The sequence below is a fragment of the Gloeophyllum trabeum genome (assembly GCF_000344685.1).
Source record: "Gloeophyllum trabeum ATCC 11539 unplaced genomic scaffold GLOTRscaffold_00016, whole genome shotgun sequence".
Lineage (NCBI taxonomy): Eukaryota > Fungi > Basidiomycota > Agaricomycetes > Gloeophyllales > Gloeophyllaceae > Gloeophyllum > Gloeophyllum trabeum.
Genome location: NW_006920425.1, coordinates 391959 through 412261, shown reverse-complemented (window position 1 = coordinate 412261; position 20303 = coordinate 391959). Strand labels below are relative to the sequence as shown.

The following is a 20303-nucleotide window of genomic DNA, read 5'->3' as shown; positions in this document are numbered from 1 at the left end:
TAGGGGCACCCCACAAAAATTTCCCATCCTCTCTAGTCAGTCAATCTGTCATCCTCTGCCACCTGCAGTTTGGTACATCCTGTTTGTCAGCATGTCGGAGGCCTTCTGATTTCCCGTACGGTACTGCCAGTGATCGCCGTGGCGTATTCAAGAGCATCACCTTCTTCCATTGAGGTCCATCACAGCTATGGCATTTGTTGTGCCTTATGTTCCCAGTTCTGTCTCAAAATATAACAATCATGTAGAATGAGGGTAGTGGAGTGACTCTGCCAATTATGCACCAGGCAGAGCACATGTTATCCCCCGAGTTCACACTTCACTTCCTTTGACAGTCGTGAAACTTCAAGTGTAGCCTGTGTAGGCAACCCTGGTTTCAGCATCAAGCTGTAGCAGGTTGTCATTCAAATTATTCCCGCTCCCGTAGGTACCAGTAGGCTGAACAGGGATCCTAAGCTCAGCCCTTATTCTGGCTTCTGGGGTGCATTCAGTCACAGCCCCCCGCAGGGGTTTCAAGCTTAGCTACCATCATGTAGCGGATTACAACACAAGAGTGATACATTAGCTCAAGGACTCCTCAAGATCCCACGAGCTGCTGTACTTGTTGACTTCGTACAAATGTCAGTAAAGTATCCTTGTGCAAAGGTCTGGTCCTGCTACCGCATGAGATCTCAGTCCTTGTTCAGCTAGCAGAGGGAGACCAAAACTGCACTCACGGAGTTACGAGTCCTGAGGTACAAAGGATGAGTCCTTACGCACAAAATTGAGTGGTTTGCCGAACGCAAGCATTGTGGGAACAAGATCCCGAAAAGTTGTGAGAATAGTTTTGTGTGAGCCCATACACATTTAAATGTTTGATTCTATGTCCGCTTGTAGTGGTGACTACAAATTGACTGAAAAATCAGTTTTATAGTGTCTGTTACACTTCTGTTTGTCCCTCACTCAGCACCACTGTACCAAACCTCCTAGCTTCTCAATATGAGCTTTTGACTATGTAACATGTGTACCAGAATATTGTCCCAATTTTCGGTGCGTTGCACCATGCTCTGTGGTCTTGCATCATCAGAGACCCTGTGTTATCATGGGAATTGACTATGTGCGGCAGTTGACACAGATATATGATGCTGATATGTAAGACTTGTTTTGAAATTGTTTAGTCCTGCAATAGACGGTAAGGAATACCAAATATGACATTAGCTGCCATTAAGGGGTATATTTTTTCCCGTAGGCAACCTTTCACTCCATGTTATATGTGATGACAGATAACATATATGGGAATGGCTACCACCCGAGAGTTATAACTTGAGTATATAACATGAGTGTATTCAACACAATATGCCACATATGGCTCAGCATATGGGTACTTGTGATATAATTTACCAGATTCACACACCAGAATCCACTTCAGCCTGTGAACAATATGCCATATATGGCTTTCAATCGATATTGAGTGCGCCGCCGGTGGCAACAGACACCACCACTCAGTGGCAACAGGTGGTGCCACTGAGTGGCACCACCCCTTTGCCGCTCCTACCTTGCATGCTGCTCACACATCAGGAAAATGCAAAACTGCCTTCAGCATCTTAGCGCAATATTTTAGCATTTAGGTGCCCGACTTGGCTTATTTTTCCTTATTCAAGCCTCAAGAAGGCCACAAGCACCCAAAAAGTGGGCACTAAGACGTAGTTAACCCAAATCAAGCCAAGTCCCTGGCCAAAGTCGGGTAATGCTTTGCTGATGCACTGATGAAGGCATCTCCATGATATAACTGAGTGGACACATCAAGTAAAACCAGGCAAATTATTGTGTGATAAAATACAGAGAGTATGCATGAAAGTTGTCATGACTGATTGTGAATCTACATGGCCGGAGAAGCCACTGCTGCATCAAGTGTGAGAAGGGGGGGCAATGACAATACAATACTCGATGTGGTATCACAGCATGAGGTAGGAAGTTTTTGAGATCGTTCATCCATACAGCCTGAGTAAGAGGTGTAGCTGTACCATTCTTGATTTCCATGAGTCAATCCTGATACCATATCTCTGCCCCAGTCATCCAGTGGCCCGCAAAATGGTACGGACTCGACCCACATGTATTTGGCTTTGGCCACCATAAGAACTCGGCCATCGTACCATTTCCTGGAAAGCTATATCAGTACTTGTTGACATCCAAGATCCTGGACACTTATGGATAGGGATAAAGTACTTGCCAATGAGGTAGTCCTCCTCCTCGGGGCTTAAGACATCTTCATACCACACCTCATTTTCATTGATGGCTGCCACAAACGTTACACCATAACTGGTCTTTATAACTGTCTAGCTCAGACTGCGCCCGTTATCAAATCTCAGTGTTCAATATTTTACACAATCAAGAAAATAGCAAAACCTCAATACAAGATTTCCTTCCATTCCTTTATTTATCCACTTGTGAGTCTCCAGTGGTCCGGTCTTATTTCTCATCCATTAATTTATTCGGCGATGCACCAAGTCCATTGGGTGAAGATATTCATAGCAGTGACAGCCAAATACGAGATATGCCAATCCCCTTCTTTGCTGCCACCAAGAAAAAGTACAAACCAGTCACCAAGAAGGTCCAGGTGGTCCCTGCTATGTTGCCCAAGGAATTTAGAATCCAGTGTGGGTGACCTGCTGGCTGATATGCTGATTTTATCTTTGATTCCTCCTCCATTTCAACCAACCGGATTTTATTATTCTAAGTCTTCCTACACACTCCACTATGTCATCTTACTCCTCCCCTCTCCCTCAAACTTTATTATACCCACCTCGACCCATACTGCTGGGTGTGATAGGTTATTTCCCTTGGTCTTTGTGATTGTTGTGTGTTAGTACATATCAATGCAATATTACTTGGGAATGGTTGTATTGCTTGGTCAACCAAGAAGCAGACAACTACTGCCTTGTCAACTGGAGAAGTGCAGTACTATGCCTCTGTCCACATGGGTCAGGAAGGTCTCTGGCTAGGTCAACTCCTGACAGAAATTGGTTTCCCTCCCTCTTGTCCTACTCTTTGTCGAACAGACAGTATGAGTTCTCTTCGCATGATCCATTCTCGTGACGATATCTCCAGCCACTCTTAGCCACCAGTGGGCCACCACTGGCTATTAAAGTGGCTTGCCGATACAGCCACTGGTGGCCCAATCATATACCGGATGATCCCGAATTGTTGAACTAGGCGCTGACTTAGCTGCCAGGTTCTACAACGTACCAGAACATACCGGAACCCTCTGGAATATTCTGGTATATTCCATTATTGTACAATGGCACGGAACTCATGTGGGTCAGTGACATCATAGGTGGAGCTCAGTAGGATTATAGATATTCCACGTAGCTTAGTCAGCCTATGGGCCACTGTGTATATAAACCCTGCAGCTCTGCTGCCTAATAACAAGGGTCGTTCATACGAGCTTTACCAGTAGCTACAGCATCCAACCAATACAGGTGAGTTGTGTAGGGCGCACTGTGCGTGCTGCTGCCTCCATAACTCTTCATCACGAATCAGGTATATCACACCTTTATGCTATGTGTTATGCTATTTGCATCCATATTCCAGATTCACTATCAACCCGAGATGTGCTTTGATATTTTAGCTAGGATTCATTGTACTGTATCAGGTCAAAAACCTGACTTCCCCATTGTTCCATATATTTATCCTTATTTGCTCTATCACTGAGTATATCTCCGGAAATCAATATTCAAATATGGTAATACATTTGTTTCTACTTGATATTCCCAGACATTGTCAATGTAGGGGATCATATGTGGCTCAGCTCCCATATGGGGAGTATACGATTGTACATGGTGGTTGTGTGGAATTCATAATATTGTATTGACATATGGGGCCGATTGCCACCACATATCATATTATCAGTTGCTCAATGTGTGAAGGTGCGGTGCTGGGGTCCTTGACGTACCGGTTGGGATTGGAGCACTCTGATTGGCTTCCGTATTGCTGTGGCACGACTGTGCGTGACATAGGTACTTGGGTATTATCGTTGAATGCACTGCATGGCTATGTCACCAGTGCACTTATTGGATGATGATAGTTGACTACATCTGTCTGCAAAGCTTAAGGGGAACTATCTGGTATAATGATGGAAAGGTGACAGGCTGCAGATGTACATTGGATGGAAGTATCAGATATCAGTGTCAACTCAGAGAACTTCAAGTTCAACACATGTTGAAGAAAGATACACCGGTAGTAATATACTGCAGGCAATACAAATACTAAGACAGCCTCAGGACTCATGAAAATGCCATGTGCAGCAGTGACCTGCTTCCCCCAAGTTCATGCCATTGGATACCAATGACCTTGTAGCTACTTCCAGATCTTCCTCATGCCCCATGGCCTGCTTCAACCAAAACCCTACATAGGCAAGATACCCTACACTACAGGCAACACACTGTCATCTGGAAGCTTACTTTCGGGCAGGCCATCATGGGGATCACTTTTATGAGAATTTGTATCAACCTTCCCTTTCTTTGGTGGCAAAGTGTTGTGCATGAATACTACCACGCAGAGAGTTATGAATGCGACAAATGCAAACATGAACCAGAAGCCTGCAGAGCGTCCATAGAAGGATCGAGGACCTCCGTGTTCAGCTTCCACGCTGATCTGAATTGAAGTGATGACTGCAGTGCCGACAGCGCAGCTTACTTGAAGGGCGCAGTTGAAAATGGCGCCTGCCATGCCCGCGACTGCAGGAGGGGTAACAGCGAAGACTCCCATACTGTGTAACATAGTCATCCTGCTCAGCAACTGCTTGCCCAGTATGGAACGAGATGGATACACACTTTACGGTGGCAAAAATCATTGTACTCCCTGACGTGCCAACAAGAAGTCCTGGAAAAACGAAGGACCAATAGCGATGCGGCGAGTTTCCAAAAGCCAGAAGAGCCGTGCCCACAAGACACAGAATCTGTCCAATGAGCATGACATACTTCAGCGGGAGAACTTTCTGCATAATATTGGTGGCTCCCACGACAGGGAACCCCATAAGGCCGATGGGCAAACTATAGAAGCTTATCAAATAGGTTCAATTCCATGAGACACGATACTCACAAATGTACAGCAGTCATTATTGTGGTCCATCCGAATATCTCCTGCCAATACCAAGAGAGGAGCATTTGCACAGTTCCCCACCACATGAAGGGTATGAGCGCCGTAGCAACGATGATGCTGAAGTTCTCGTAAAACCACATCTTCGGAGGTCTTTAGCACCGGTTTCATCAGTGGCGGGATAAGACACTGGAAGAACAAACAATACACACAAGGATGCGAGACTTTCTTCAATCCTAGCCTCCCAGACAAAGAAGATAACTGCCAAAACTACTGATATTATCAGCGGTGCAATAGCACCGGCGGTGCGCCAACCATTGATAGACCCAGATGTGACAGCATACACAAGCAGGATCAAGGCGACTGCACAAAAAATGACCAAGAGTCAATAAACGATTGTAGAAGGAATCACAATTGCTCTCACCTGTCAAAAGAGATACTCCGAAGAGGTCGATTCTCTTAAAGCGAGTTGCCTTCTCAACAACAGACAGAGAAGTTTCCCTGCGAGACGGTACCAAGAGTAAGACAGCAACAGATATGAAGAAAGCCACAATGGCAACGAAATAGAACACCCATGGCCAGGATGTATAAGTGACCAGTAGCGCGCCTATGATGAGCCCAATAACTGATACCGCGCGGTGTAACTAAAAAATTAAAGCGTCTGCATACGGGATGGTATTGCGCACCGTTGCCCAAAGCTGCGGAGCCCGCAAATATGTTCATGGCTTGCGCCTGCTCCGTTGGCTTCGGATACATATGGACAATAAGGTGTAATGCGGACGGGACCGTGAGCGCAGCACCTGCAGTGTCTTCAGCATAGTCTTGGGACGTGAGAAAGCCCAACGTACCGACACCCATGAAAGCTCTTAGTACAATCAAAGGCACTTGAGAGCGCACAAAGCCTGCACCAAGTGCGAAAAAGCTCATAGGTGCAGCACCGGCAATGAAAACGATCTCTGACATACCAGTATATCAGTAAACTCGTGTCTGCCACTCAGGTAGTACGTACTGGGGTTATAGAGGTCGCTTAACCGTCCACTCTGCATCGCTGGAGTGTGAGTCATTGCATGCGGTATGCATAGTGAGCGACTACGTACTATAAGAAGAAGAGCGGCAAATGTTAGCTGGTAAGCGCTTAGGAGCCATACGGAGTTGCTGTTGGATATCCCCAAGGCCGCTGAGATAGGTGGGATTGCCGCAAATAAAGCAGAATTGTTGAAAGTGTCCAAGAACTGGGCGAAACAGAAAATTGCCAGGAGACACTTCTTTCGCGCTGGCGATTGTAGCGCGAGGATATTCTCTGTAATAGCTACATGGGTTTCCATAGTCGATGCTTAACTTCCGCGGACGCGTGATGTCGAGACACTGGTGGACTTGAGTTACCTGGGATGGCAGGATATGAGGGAAGGCGTAAGCACAAGCACCGGTGCTATGAAGCCTTTACAATGTGGAGAATCATCAGGCATCAGCGGACTCCAGACTTCACAACACCCAGATCAGATCCTGTCAGATGTCATAAATTAAGTCCACGGCAAAAGTCGCTGCGTATCTTAGGCGCGCACCATTATAAACAGGCGGTCAACGCGGAATGTGATCGAAGGAGGAAAGCATCCGGATAGTCCTTTGAGCTTAACTGGCACTGACAGGTGCTCACCGTCGCTCAAGCGCAGGCAGCGCAGCTTCCGGAACACCACGAAAAGCCATTTAAAATCCAAGAGCTTCAGGGCACTGACAGGCAGGGAAAACTAGGTTTCGGGCCGAAGCCTGAAATTCATATCGGAGAGGCCTATCTGTCAGCGATGCCCATACTGTGCTCTGTCTCGATTCGTTTGTCATAGTCTACTAGTATGGATGGGGACCAATGGACGATCAGTTACAGCATACTTCAACCAGCAATGACATGCCGCAACGCACACGACCTCGCATGCGGGTTTCGTGCTTAATGGGCACCTACCTTCACCGGTGGGTTCTATATGAAAATCAGCAAGTTGAACAGCTCACCATGCACTGCCAGTGGTATTCTCACGCCTCGAATGGTTCCCGGAATCTTCTGATCCTCGTTGTCAGATCGTGGCATAGCGGTGCGCAGCCTGAGGCAAGGATTCCTGAGCAATACTTCCAACTTCCTCCTATCTGGGTACATCTATTACTATGATCACCAAGATTTTATCGCACCTGGCGTATGACTTGGAGGGCTCGTTACTTGTGTCAGCTCTGCAGAGACCAGGAATCACTCTTTGTTCAGGCGTGGAAATCGATGTCGTCCCAAGGAAGCATCCTGTTATTGTGGGAGTGGCGCAGATGAACTATTTCGCGAGTGGCAGGAACTTGAAGCACTTGCGCAGTCTGAGGCTGGAATATGTTTCACGGCAGCGGAACTCCATAGTCATGATAGAGAACTCGTGAGGGTGATTAAACACCGAATCCTATTGCAAGGGAATCATGTCGCGGCGGTCCGTACCCGGATTCCCCTGATGGATCCGTGGTAGACGAATAATTAGAGGTCTTACCAAAGGCCCGTCATGACGTGCTTTCGCCTTTCTCGACTCCTTCCTTAGTGATATCACTGATATGTTCCCTCGGCAAATTTTTTGCTTAAGGGAGAGGGGATGAGGCATTTGGCATTTCGTGATTGACTGTGACTGTCTATCGTGTGACCTAACCTGTGGGGATAGGCATCGGGACTTGTCCTCCCCTTTCCCACAAGCCCACCATCTGGTTCGAGACTAGAGATCATTATATATAATGGCCCTGCCTCGGTGCCATGAAGGTGAGTTCAAACTGAAAGACCTTCTCAGTGCAAAGCAACATCCTTCTCCAGTATCCGCCCAGTCTCAGAAGCAAATGCGTTACGGTGAGCGTCTGACTCCCATATAATGATTTTCACTGATGAATAGTCGCTCGTTCAGTGACCCTTGGGAGCTCCGGTCTCCGAGTGTCTGCTCTGATCATGGGCACTATGCAGTACGGAAGTGCTGAGTGGCAACCATGGATAATGGGAGAAGAAGACGCATTGATCCATATCAAGGCAGCGTATGTATCATCAGTGGTTGCTTTTGACCTTGTACCGACGTTGCATGTACCACTAGTTACGACGCCGGAATACAAACTTTCGATACAGCTGATGTGAGTGCTGAAATTTGGTCCACTGTCTCTGTCGAGCGTTTGCGGAACACAGGTATATTCCAACGGGCAATCTGAGATCGTCCTCGGCAATGTTATCAAGAAGTTGGGCCTTCCGAGGGATGAAATCGTCGTAATGACCAAGGTATCGAATGTTATACATTCACCGGGATATTTCTGACGTGATCGTCAGATATCTCGGGTGGTCGCAAGAGAGCCAGGCCACTGGTTTGTTCACAGCAATCGCAACCCCGAGGACTACGGCTACGTCAACCAAGGAGGATTAAGTCGCAAGGTGCATTTTTAGCCTCTTCAATCATGTCTCCGCCCCTCAACCAAATTTTTACTTGTTCAGCATATATTTGCAGCTGTGAAAAAAAGCCTTGAAAGGCTCCAGCTCGATTATGTCGATGTTCTGCAATGTAAGTATTGTGCGATACGGATAACCAGTTATCTGATGCATATTTGCTGCTAAGGCCACCGAGCGGACCCGATAACGCCGATTTCTGAAACAGTAAGAAAGTGGGATATTGAATGAGTGTCCGCTGTCTTGACATGCCATAGATGCATGCTCTTCATGATATTATCAAAGAAGGATATGCACGTTATATTGGAATGGGGTCCTGCTGGGCCTGGCAATGTAGGTGATAGTCGAGACCTCCTCACTTTCAATTGTCTGACCCTCTTATGTATATTAGTTCATGCAATGCAAAGTTTGTACACTGTTTGTCCAGTGGGAAATATCTAAATGCCTACACCAGACTACGCCATAGCAAATGGACTCACCCCATTCATCAGCATGCAGAACCAGTACAGCCTCCTGTATCGCGCTGATGAAATGGAGCTCTATCCAACCTTGAAGGTGAGGTTTTTTCAGTAATTACAGTCCCACCAGATGACCCAACAGTCAATCAGCTCTTTGGTACTGCCTCAATACCGTGGTCGCCGCTTGCCCGAGGCCTGCTAGCGCGACCTTTTGGCGAAGAATCCCGGCGCGGACAATCCGACAAGTACGCCTGTCTCTAGTTACTTTGAACGATCCAATGTGTCAATGGCGCATTCTAGATTGGTGCACATCTACAAGTCAGGCCCGACTGAAGACAAGGAAGTAATCAAACGGTCTGTGCTGTCTTAATTCCCAGAAGTGCAGATACCAATGTTTCTATGCTTCGCAGAGTTCAGGAACTCGCGCAAAAGAAGGGTCTTAGCATGGCAAGGGTCGCTCTAGCATGGACATTGCGCAAGCCTGGTATGTCTTCGTTGCTTTAGGGCCTCGGGCTAAATCCCGAGCGGCATACGCGTAGGTGTTACTGCCCCGATAGTTGGGCCGACCTCAGTTGAGCAGCTACATGATCTTCTTGGTAATATTCTCTTCATATCCATGATACATGTCAGCTGACATCCCGGCAGGAGCCATGGAGGTGGATTTGTCAGATGATGAGATGACATACTTGGAAGAGTGTTATCGCCCGCGCATTCTCTTGGACCATGAGTAACACAACTACAACGCTAGTGGTACATTCAATCGCAGTTGGGCAATGCGTCCAAGTGTAGGGTGCATCAGTGCTATGAAATGGCATTGGCCTGCCGTCGTCTCGATACAGTGTCGCGCAGTGACTTGAATGCGCTGCGCGGCTTTATTTGTGCACCAGAAACCGAGATAAAACATCTCTGAATGTGGGTTCCAATAATCTGAAGATGCAGGTTAATAGTCCATATCTTCGTACCCTCGGCAGAGACCGAAAGCATCGAAAGAAATTCCAATACTATGATCAGTATGTCACCCAGACGGCTTGAGCGTGTGATGCGCGTGCGACACCTTCCTGGTGGTTCCATCTCATGATGCAGTCAACAAGCTGTAACACTGATGCTCCTTGCTTCTGATCAGATTCTTGATTCTCCTGTCGAACAAATAGCGGTGATACAATCTTTCCATAGAAGTCCAATAAATCGAATGATGGCTCGCTGAACACTGAAACTCCGGCCGGGCTTATCTCAGTGCATGCCATTGGGTGTTCAGGTCTGTCAGTTCTAGATCTGATAAATGACAGAACGGTCCCGGCGTATTTACTCGGACGGACACGGAATGGTGATTTCTTCAGCACAACGGATGCTCTGTGGGGCTATATAAGATAAGACACATCTTGTCCCTGGTCAGGGTATCCAACGGATACTCGGTGCTCAGCTCTCAAGTCTTAAACATTTGCAGAAAATGGCGTCGACAACCGCCTCGAATGTGGTATGTAATGTGCTGAGCTCGGTGAAGTTTCTGCTCAAACATCGTGCCACAAGCCCGAAAAAGCATCTATCCTTGTCATAGGAGGAGGCCCCGGAGGAAGTTACACCGCGACCGTACTGGCGCGAGAAGGACTGGATGTGGTCCTTCTGGAGGCATCTAAGTTTCCAAGGTTAGAATGTTCAGCCATTGGCGTACAGCATGTCTCACTCTTCAGTTTCTCAGGTATCACGTTGGAGAGGGAATGCTCCCTTCCATGAGACATTTCCTAAGATATATTGACCTCGAGGATGAGTTCCACAACCATGGTTTCATGCACAAGGTTCATGACATCCTGCACCAATAACACTGCCTGTTCATCATGCTTATTCTTGCGGATATAGCCTGGTGCATGTTTTGTGCTTAATCAAGGGTTACAAATGACCTGTGTGTATCCTTTCAACTGTCTCCTCAATTCAATGCAACTGAAGTCATTCCATGTAGACACAGATTTCTCAGCCCTTGGTCCAAGCATGACCACGTGGAATGTTGTGAGTTCACATATGTTTGACGAGAGATCAATTCAGCTCCTAACCATCTGTAGATCCGTTCCGAGTCTGATGAAATGATGCTATGCCATGCATCTCGGCAGGGTGTCAAGGTGTTTGAAGAGACAAGGGTGGAATCGATTGAGTTTCGAGATGGGGAATCCTCTGGGAGGCCCATAGCAGCAACATGGAAGAACAAGGAAGGTCAATCTGGAAGGATTCATTTCGAGTGGCTTGTAGATGCCTCTGGGAGAGCTGGTATCATGTCCACCAGGTACTTGCACAACAGGCAGTATAGGGAAGGTCTGCGGAATATCGCGGTCTGGGGATATTGGAAAGGTGTGAAGATCAACCAGGCTGGTACCAGACGGTCCAATGCACCTTGGTTTGAAGCTATGTCCGGTAAGGTGCCTTTGGCTTTGGAAGTCATCTTCAAGCTAAGACTCACATAGATGAACTTGGCTGGGCATGGCTGATCCCTCTGCATGATGGCACCACATCCATTGGTGTAGTCATGCATCAGAATATCTCTAACAAGAAGAAGGCAGATTATCCCGGAGGTCGACCAACTTTGACTGAACACTATCTTGACCAGATGAAGTTCTTGCCTGGTGTGCTAGACTTGATTGGCAATGAAGGATCACTAGTTGAAGGCAGCATCAAAAGCTCCACTGACTACAGCTACCATTCCTCAAGCTATTCTGGAGACCATTTTCGGATCCTAGGCGATGCAGCATGTCTGTCCCTTTGTTTCTGGGTGAATTCATCTTGACTTACCAAGACTAATTAGCCTTTGTTGACCCTTTCTTTGCATCTGGGGTACACATTGCAATGACAGGTGCATTGTCTGCAGCAACTTCAATCTGTGCTTCAATGAAAAGCCAAGTTACCGAAACCCAGGCTCAACAGTGGCATAACACCAAAGTTGGAATTTGTCACACTCGGTGAGACTAGATGCCAGAGGATATGATAAGCATGCTTAAGACCACCTAGGTTTCTTATCATTGTGTTGAGTGCATACAAACAGATGCAGAATCAGCGTCATGCTATTCTATCAGATGTCAATGACAACAACTTCGACAAAGTATTTTCTTTCTTCAAGCCTGGTCAGTGCCATACCTGTGGCCCCCTCCATGCTTGCTAAAGCATATTTCAGTCATACAAGGCTTTGCCGACACAACCCCAGAGCTTACTGACTCCAAACTCGATAGCCTCATTGACTTCTGCATTAACCTCTTCGAGCGTACAAAAGAGGAGGAACACATTTCCGTTGCCAAAAGGGTGCAACCTGATTTACTCTCACTGCAAGGACCAGCCATGGGTGACAAGGAGCTAGATGAAGCTGTGGGACCTGAAGATGTTGAAGCAAAAAGAGTTCTTAGTCGCATCAATGCCCTGAAGATTTTACAAAATGATGTTAGCCCAGTTGGGTTTGGCAAGGAAGCTGTGGATGGTTATGTTGTGCGGTTGAAGAGGGGAGAGCTGGGTCTCGTAAAAGAGTCTGTCATGTAGATGTGACGATGGACTCCCAAACCAGCTAATCTTGGCTTTCTTTTGTTGTTGGTACATTGATGTACAAATACAGCAGACAAATCTTCATTTATCATTTGAGGCTGATCAAGTACACAGATTTAAGCCAAAGTAATCAGTCACAAGAATTGAACATGAGAAAGAGGAAAGCCAGCAATCATACACAGTGCAACACTTAATGCAATTCCCAGTGGGCTGGGGGTGACAGCATGGTGGTTGTGAGGACTGCAACATGGGGCATGGTTGATTACTGACTCTCCTGTAACTTACGGGTTTAATAGGTATGCTACAATATACGCTCAGCATCGTACGCTGAGCTTACGGGTTTAATAGGTTATGAGCCCAACTGGGCGCTAATCATAGGTCGGGCGAGAATAGACTTTAAGCTCTCTCAAGATGTCGACTTCGCACCAAGTCATACCCATGGAGCCCAAGTTACTCGGGTCTGAGAACTGGCTCATATGGAAGGAGAAGATACGAAACGCTCTTGATGCCCGCGGACTCCTCGACATCGTTGACGGCATCGAGACGTGCCCCTCTGAAGCCGCAACGACCACGCCAGCCCTGAAGGATGCAGAAACTGCCTCGCAAGTAACGACTAGCCCCAGTCTGTGGGATCGACGGAACGCGATGGCTTGCTCTCAGATCATGCTCAACATCTCCGATGAGGAGATTCCAATCACGATGGGATTGAAGTCTGCCAAGGCTGTGTGGGATGCACTCCATAAGAGATTCGAGTCTACGTCTACTCTATCCCTTACGCTGGCCCTAGCTGACTTCTACGAGAAGAAATTTCTCGCTGGCAATGATCTCCGGGCGCACCTCAACAAGCTGAAGATGCTCCAGTCAACTATCAACACCAGGGGCAGCAATCTCGATGAAAAGGCACTGAACAGCTGAATCGTCAGCTCCATCCTCGACCCATCCTGGCCCCACATCATCGAGACTATCGATATCTCCAAAACCGACTCCGACTCCACCATTGCCCGTCTCCTCAGCATCCTTGAGGCGCGCGATGATAAGCCTCAGGATCGTCTGACCCCCGAAAATGCGGACTCAGCACATCGTATAAGCCCCCCGGAGCTTATTCGACACAGCGCTCACATGCCTCTAGGCTTCTATGGGCTCTAAAGGAATTTTTCTATTTAGCTCCGGACTTCCTAGCATCCCAAGACGTACACAGACCCATTCCACGATTTATCTCCGCAAATGTAAGCTCCGGGGTGACTTAACCTATGCAACTTTTAGATGAATTAGCTCCGGGGCCCGCGGACACTTCTATTGAGGGGTGTCATCCTCATGCCCACCCTCCAGCACACTCCCCCTCTCATTTCCATCAAACTACCAAAGGTGCAGATGCATACGAGTCACCATGAGGCCAGCATCAGTCAGCAAGTGGCCAGAGGTAATTAGCACGTGACCGGCACATCGCACGGAGTGATGGGACCGCTTGGGTCAGGTGGCGGAGCGTCGAGGCGACCTCTAGGGGCTGGGACAAGCAAGTGGGAGTGCAAGAGAGTTGTATGGTGTATGGTATAACAGCGGCAAGTGCTGAGCAATCCTGTGGGTAGCAGCGGTTATTTGTTATTTATCTCCGGACGGTCGCAAAGCCATTTGTGTAGTATAAATTGTACCAAGTAGCGTACAGAGAAACAGGTTTTTGCACTTCACCATCTCAGAGAATTAGTGTTACAATCTCAGCGACCCTCGAAGTTCGAAAGTGTCAAACTTAGCAAATTATAACTGATCCTAGCTTTGCCAATAGGCCTGACTTGTCGAGTGATTTATCTCTGCTGTCGGTTTAATTATCTCCGGTGCATCCTACATAGTGAAATAAAATTAACCAAGTCTCTCTAGCAATTTCTACCCCCGCGAGCACGATCCTACGACAGGTGTCTTTGCTTGCAACTTTGATTGCGCCTCTTCGGAGATAGATACTCCAGAGCGTCAACTAGCATTTGTTTTATTTTTCTAGGTCTTCCTATGGACTACCCTACCATGTCTTACTCCTCCTTCCCCCTCGAACTATTAAAATACCCCTCAGTTGTCTCGGACCACCTCCACCCATACCGCTGGTGTTAGGTTTATTTCTTTTGGTCCTTGGTGATTGTTGTGTGTCAGTGCATATCAGCAAGAAGCAAGATGGGGAGATTGCACTCAAGACAGGTTTCCAAGGCAAATGCAATGGTGGTCGTGGAGGAAATAACCAGCGAGGGGGAGGAGGTCGGAACTAGGGCGGGAATCGGAATGGAGGAGGGAGCAGCAGGAATGGCAGTCATGGCGACAGTGGAGCAAGCAGTGGCGGAAACGGTATTAAGTGCCACAAGTGCAGTCAGTACGGTCATATTGCTAAGGGTTGCAGGATGCCGCGTCATCCGGAGGGGGATGGCAAGGGTACTTCGTCATCCGGAGGGGGATGGCAAGGGTACTTCGTCATCCGGTAGTCAGTCGAACCAGGCAAATATTGCGCAGGCGGACCGCCGGCTTTCACTCTATTGTGAGGCAGCAAATCTATCAACATCTCACAACACCGGCTGGGTGGTCGACTCCGGAGCTACAAGCCACATATCCCGGGACAGAGCAAGCTTCTCGATGTACCATTTGTCACCCGGGACAATTGATACAGCAGCAAAATGTCAGAGTCTAAATTCTCTAGGACTCGGGCGCGTATCGCTATGCATTATGTACAACGGCAAAGCTACGGTACTCGACCTCAACAACACGCTCCATGCCCCAGATGCCTCCCACAACCTTATCAGTCTCCCGAAGTTCGATGACGCTGGCGGCACCGCGATTATTGGCGACGGCAAACTCTTGCAGTTCGACGTGAAGCCCCGCGATATCCTCAAAAGCAAGGCCACACCTATCGCTACCGGCAAGAAGGTCAGAAACCTCTATTGGCTGGATGCCAAAGTTATGCACGACAGCGATGCACCTGCTCAAGCTTTCCTGGCTCGGAAGATGGATCGGAGCCTCTGGCATAGGCATTACGGTCACCTCGGTGAAGCTGGTCTCAACGAGCTGATACAGAAGGACCTCGTCAATGGTCCACCTGTTGCTGTAGGATTAATGTATTAGATCCCCTTTGTTATCGTAAAGCCTTTTACATTAAATAGCCTTTACAACTGTCTGTAATGTATTAGATTTCCAAGTACCCTATGCAGTGTCAGGCAGCCCTGCTGAGCTTGAATACGACAGCCCCGGCATCCCCGGCATGGAGATCCAAATCGGGATTTGATCTGAGCTGTTGCCAATGATAGGTGGGTAGCCATACCTGGCCCTGCAGGCACCAGAAAAATACGGAAAAATACGGAAAAATCATAATGTATTTCTTGGGACAGGCATCATGGTGCCGGACCTATACATAGCGTGGGAATGTGTCTAGAGCGCCACACAACAGCTACTAGCAGCTGATATAAAATCAGGACAAATGCGTAAAAATCTGGGAAAAATCATGGAACCTGCTGTGGATAACAGCACACATATGGCATCACTACATTACATCAGCACATGCCAAATATGGCAGAAATTGATATGGGATACCTCCAGGATCTACATTTCAGCCTCTTTCCATATCTGGGGTTTATTTGTCCATGCTGTTGATGTTGTTACTAATGTAGCGGTTAAAATAGTGCATAGGAATAGGGAGTGCTTGTCCTAATCATGTGTAGGTACCATGGGCTGTGCATTGCTGTACAAAAATCATTTTCACCGCTGGCTCTGGGACAGTTTTTCGCATTTTCCCACACTATTGCTATGCCACATTGCTGGGCATTTTGGGGGTCTTACTCAGCCCATATAAGTCTACATGTTTACATAAGACCCCAAGAGATTCTGAACAACAAGCGGCTAACTACCGCTTTTGGGTATTACTCCTCCTACAGACCCCCCATGGCTACCGCTTGTGTTAATATGGGTTATAACACACTCCCCTTGGCGTATATTAGCATTTCCCACCATGCACATCAATGTTGGGCCCATCCAGACCACCCCTTGGTGACTCGGCACCAGTCATCCTCAAAATCACCTATATCACACCACCCTGGGACAGCCAATCAACGGGGCCGTACTCACCTCAGCAGAACGGCATCGCCGAGCGCCTCAACCATACGATGATGGACTGTGTTCGCTCTATGCGGCATGAGTCAGGTCTCCCTCGGAACCTCTGGGATGAGATGGTACGCACTGCGGTCTACCTTAAGAATCTCGGACCGACGGCGGCACTCGATGGCAAGACCCCCAACGAAGTCTGGATGAAGCATAAGCCAGATGTCTCACACCTACGTGCTTTCAGGTGCAAGGCATTCATGCACGTTGATATGCACTGACACACAACAATCACCAAGGACCAAAAGAAAGAAACCTAAACCCCGTGATATGGGTGAAGGCGGTCCGAGACAACTGAAGGGTATTTAGTAGTTCGAGGGGGAAAGGAGGAGTAAGACGCCGTAGGGTAGTCCGTAGGAAGACCTAGAAAAATAAAACAAAACCTTGACGTCTGAAACAAACACTAATGGACGCTCCGGAGTATTTAGTCGCAAACAAAGTCGCAAACCACGGAACCGAGTGTAGGTTCGGGCCCACGGGAGTAGGAAACGCTAGCAAGACTTGTTTAATTTTATTTCGCTATGTGAGACTCACCGGAATCTAATTGAATCGATGGCGGAGATAATTCACTCGACGAGTCAGGCCTATTGGCAAAGCTAGGATCGGTTATAATTCGCTAAGTTCGACGCTTTCGAACTTCTCGGGTCGCTGAGATCGTAACGCTAATTCTCTGAGATGGGGAAGTTGAAAACTTATTTTTCTGTACGCTACTTTGTACAATTTATACTACGGGAATGGCCTTACGACCGTCCGGAGATAAATAACAAATAACCGCCGCTACCCACAGGATTGCTCAGCACTTGCCGCCGCTATACCATGTACCATACGACTCTCGTTTACTCCCACTTGCTCATCCCAGCCCCTAGAGGTCACCTCGACGCTCCGCCACCTGCCTTTAAGCGGTCCCATCATTCCGCGCGACGCGCCGGTCACGTGTTAATTACCTCCGGCCGCTTGCTGACTGATGTTGACCTCATGGTGACTCGTATGCGTCCGCACCTTCGGTATCTTGATGGAAATGAGGGGGAGTGAGTGCTGGAGGGTGGGCATGAGGATGACACCCCTCAATAGAAGTGTCCGCGGATCCCGGAGCTAATCCGGTTAGAAGTTGCATAAGTCGCTCCGGAGCTTCGGTACGCGGAGATAAATCGCGGAATGGGTCCGTGTACGCCTCGAGGATGTTAGGAAGTTCGGAGCTAAATAGAAAAAGTCTTTTAGAGCCCATAGAAGCCTAGAGGCGTGCGAGCGCGGTGTCGAATAAGCTCCGGGGCGCTTGTATGCCGTGCTGAATCCGCGTTTTCGGGGCTCAGACGATCCTAAGGCTTATCAACGTACCAGACAAAAAGCGCAAGAAGCTGGACTACAAGTCATTAGAATGTGTGCTGGTGGGCTACTATCACGGAGAAAGTAAGGCTTACCGTCTCTATCACCCCCCAACTCGCCAGTTCCTCAAATCCCGGGATGTTGTGTTCTTCGAGGACGAGTTGCCGCTTGCTCCGAAGAAGGCAGCGTTCGAGGGGGAGTTAGACGTCGAGTCTGACATTTTATCGAACTCGCCTTCATCTCCACGCCCGCCGCAACCTGCGCAGCCCAACATACCAGCTGTTGAACTAGGCGCTGACTTAGCTGCCAGGTTCTACAATGTACCAGAACGTACCGGAACCCTCTGGAACATTCTGGTATATTCCATTATTGTGCAGGGCACGGAGCTCATGTGGGTCAGTGACATCATAGGTGGAGCTCAGTAGGATTATAGATATTCCACATAGCTTAGTCAGCCTATGGGCCACTGTGTATATAAACCCTGCAGCTCTGCTGCCTAATGACAAAGGGTCATTCATACGAGCATTACCAGTAGCTACAGCATCCAAGCAATACAGGTGAGTTGTGTAGGGCGCACTGTGCGTGCTGCTGCCTCCATAACTCTTCATCACCATGGAGGCAACTCGCTTCACTAAGAAGCCCAAGGTAGAAGCCGTAGGCGGGAGTGGAACACAGGGCCGAGTTCTGGATAGCGACTTCCTGAGGGAGAAGCGGGGAGCTGCCAAGGGTTCCCAGCATCATATTCCGCTGCCTTATAAGCTCCGATGCCCCCTTCCCGAACACAGACCTCGCAACAGAGTTCTGTTGGGAGGCCTGGGGAAAGGCATGCAAGGACCAAGGCATAGATATGGAATTTGGACCACTAGTTGTGAGTATGGTGCATTGTATTGAGGTCTACATTCTCATAGTATGCAACTACTAATATGTCCACGCCTGGTGGCCCTCTATCTAGCTCACTGACCGTGCACCGCAGATACGGGGGAGATAAAGATCAAGGCACGAATGCTTGTCCCATCATACTACAAGCTGCTCGATAAAAACAGCGAGGCGGATGCGCAGACCGTCCGCGCCCATGTTGAGATGATTAAAGACAATGAGGCATTTGTTCACGAGGTGAGCTATCTTCCTGTAATGCCCTGATGCAGCTAAATGGTCTCCTAGAATCTGGAGGTGTGCACGGGCCGCTACAAACACCCTATCATTCAGGCCGTCATCAATGAAACCTGGTATTCAAGCCAACGTGATGAAGGGGTCGAGTACTCTGAGTACTACAGCGAGAAGGTTGCTTTCAACGTCGGGGGCCACCGCAAGTCAGGGTTTGGTATACCCTTGGTTACCATTGCTCTTGTTTTAACTGCCATGAATGTGTCTTTCGTGTGGTCTCACTGCTTCTAATACTGTTTGGCTTCAGGTCCAGTGTGCCCTGGACGAATGGGCCACAGGTCAGAGGAGTGGCGTCGAGTTCAGCGAGAAGGCGTATGGACCTGTCTTTGAACACCACCTGTCGAAGCTCAACATCCTTAAGGAGAAGATGGCTGATATGGAGTATTGATGCTGCAGTCCGGTTCCCGAACCTGGGAGAACCGGTTCGAACCACGGACCAGACCCAGGTTCTGGTTCGCGGTCCGGCTTTGGGGTGGACTGAACCTGAAATGAGGTCCAGGTGGAGCCACAATGCCCGAACCGTACCTAAGTATGGTAATTCTGAAGGGTTCAAACCCGAACCTGACTGGACCCAATGCCATTTCGGGTTCTTTGAGGTTCACGGTCCGGACATTTACCCGAACTGGACCTTAGGTCCGGTCCCAGGTCCGGAAATTTGGGCCAATAACCGGACCGAGCCGGACCGCGGCATCACTAATATGGAGATTGTTGAATGCATTCAGTCCCAGCTTCTGGATGGTGCTCAGTGGGTTTACATCAATATTTTATCCTGAGACAGTAACCAACCACGGAACATAGTGATTTTGCGAAGGTACCGAGTGAAGATTGCGAAGCATCATCGGGCTTTGATGGGACTGAGTTAGAGAACATGCGCAGGGAATGGGCCGCGGCAGTCGCAGGTGTGGAAAACTAGTTCCAGGGCTAATACAAGGAATATAGTATAGTCATGGATGTATCTCCTCAAATATCAAATTTTTTCATTGCTTATACCTGCCCTATGGTGTCTATCGAGTGATATGCATGCCTATACAGCCTCTGCTATGGTGGCTATTGCAGCTATGCATAGTGTCTATTGCAACTGTGGTACTAGCATCAGGAACCTAGGAAATCTCCATATGCTCCATATGGAGTCACACGGAGCCCCGGAGCGACGGAGAGGTCCCCCCATCATCCCGAGACGGCCATCTCCATCCTGAGCCGGACGGAGACAGCATCTCCAG

At 48.3% G+C, this 20303-nt stretch overlaps 5 protein-coding genes across 5 annotated transcripts; 3 read left to right on the top strand and 2 right to left on the bottom strand.

The window, feature by feature from the left end:
- Positions 1 to 4398: 4398 nt before the first annotated feature.
- GLOTRDRAFT_48961 (uncharacterized protein) lies at positions 4399 to 5627 on the bottom strand (the record flags this gene model as incomplete). Its single annotated transcript, XM_007871966.1, has 5 exons — positions 4399 to 4744; positions 4809 to 5027; positions 5077 to 5226; positions 5286 to 5436; positions 5498 to 5627. Coding segments are annotated over 5 exons (996 nt in total), but the record flags the coding sequence as incomplete, so codon positions are not given.
- A 217-nt stretch (positions 5628 to 5844) lies between these two features.
- On the bottom strand, positions 5845 to 6365 carry GLOTRDRAFT_14905 (MFS general substrate transporter; the record flags this gene model as incomplete). The annotated part of the gene is made up of 4 exons (XM_007871947.1): positions 5845 to 5873; positions 5922 to 6029; positions 6083 to 6113; positions 6171 to 6365. Coding segments are annotated over 4 exons (363 nt in total), but the record flags the coding sequence as incomplete, so codon positions are not given.
- A 1453-nt stretch (positions 6366 to 7818) lies between these two features.
- GLOTRDRAFT_133166 (Aldo/keto reductase) lies at positions 7819 to 9692 on the top strand (the record flags this gene model as incomplete). The annotated part of the gene is made up of 15 exons (XM_007872085.1): positions 7819 to 7927; positions 7983 to 8106; positions 8163 to 8199; positions 8252 to 8341; positions 8390 to 8491; positions 8552 to 8618; positions 8673 to 8710; positions 8761 to 8836; positions 8895 to 8909; positions 8958 to 9058; positions 9112 to 9206; positions 9262 to 9315; positions 9372 to 9445; positions 9501 to 9557; positions 9607 to 9692. 15 exons carry the CDS (start codon positions 7819 to 7821, stop codon positions 9690 to 9692), a joined length of 1125 nt encoding a protein of 374 aa, XP_007870276.1.
- A 716-nt stretch (positions 9693 to 10408) lies between these two features.
- Positions 10409 to 12471, top strand: GLOTRDRAFT_108224 (FAD/NAD P-binding domain-containing protein; the record flags this gene model as incomplete). The annotated part of the gene is made up of 10 exons (XM_007872084.1): positions 10409 to 10439; positions 10499 to 10604; positions 10658 to 10754; positions 10816 to 10858; positions 10916 to 10962; positions 11016 to 11361; positions 11412 to 11696; positions 11750 to 11903; positions 11953 to 12065; positions 12116 to 12471. 10 exons carry the CDS (start codon positions 10409 to 10411, stop codon positions 12469 to 12471), a joined length of 1578 nt encoding a protein of 525 aa, XP_007870275.1.
- A 414-nt stretch (positions 12472 to 12885) lies between these two features.
- Positions 12886 to 13620, top strand: GLOTRDRAFT_133164 (uncharacterized protein; the record flags this gene model as incomplete). Its single annotated transcript, XM_007872083.1, has 2 exons — positions 12886 to 13334; positions 13398 to 13620. 2 exons carry the CDS (start codon positions 12886 to 12888, stop codon positions 13618 to 13620), a joined length of 672 nt encoding a protein of 223 aa, XP_007870274.1.
- Between the last annotated feature and the right edge of the window lie 6683 nt (positions 13621 to 20303).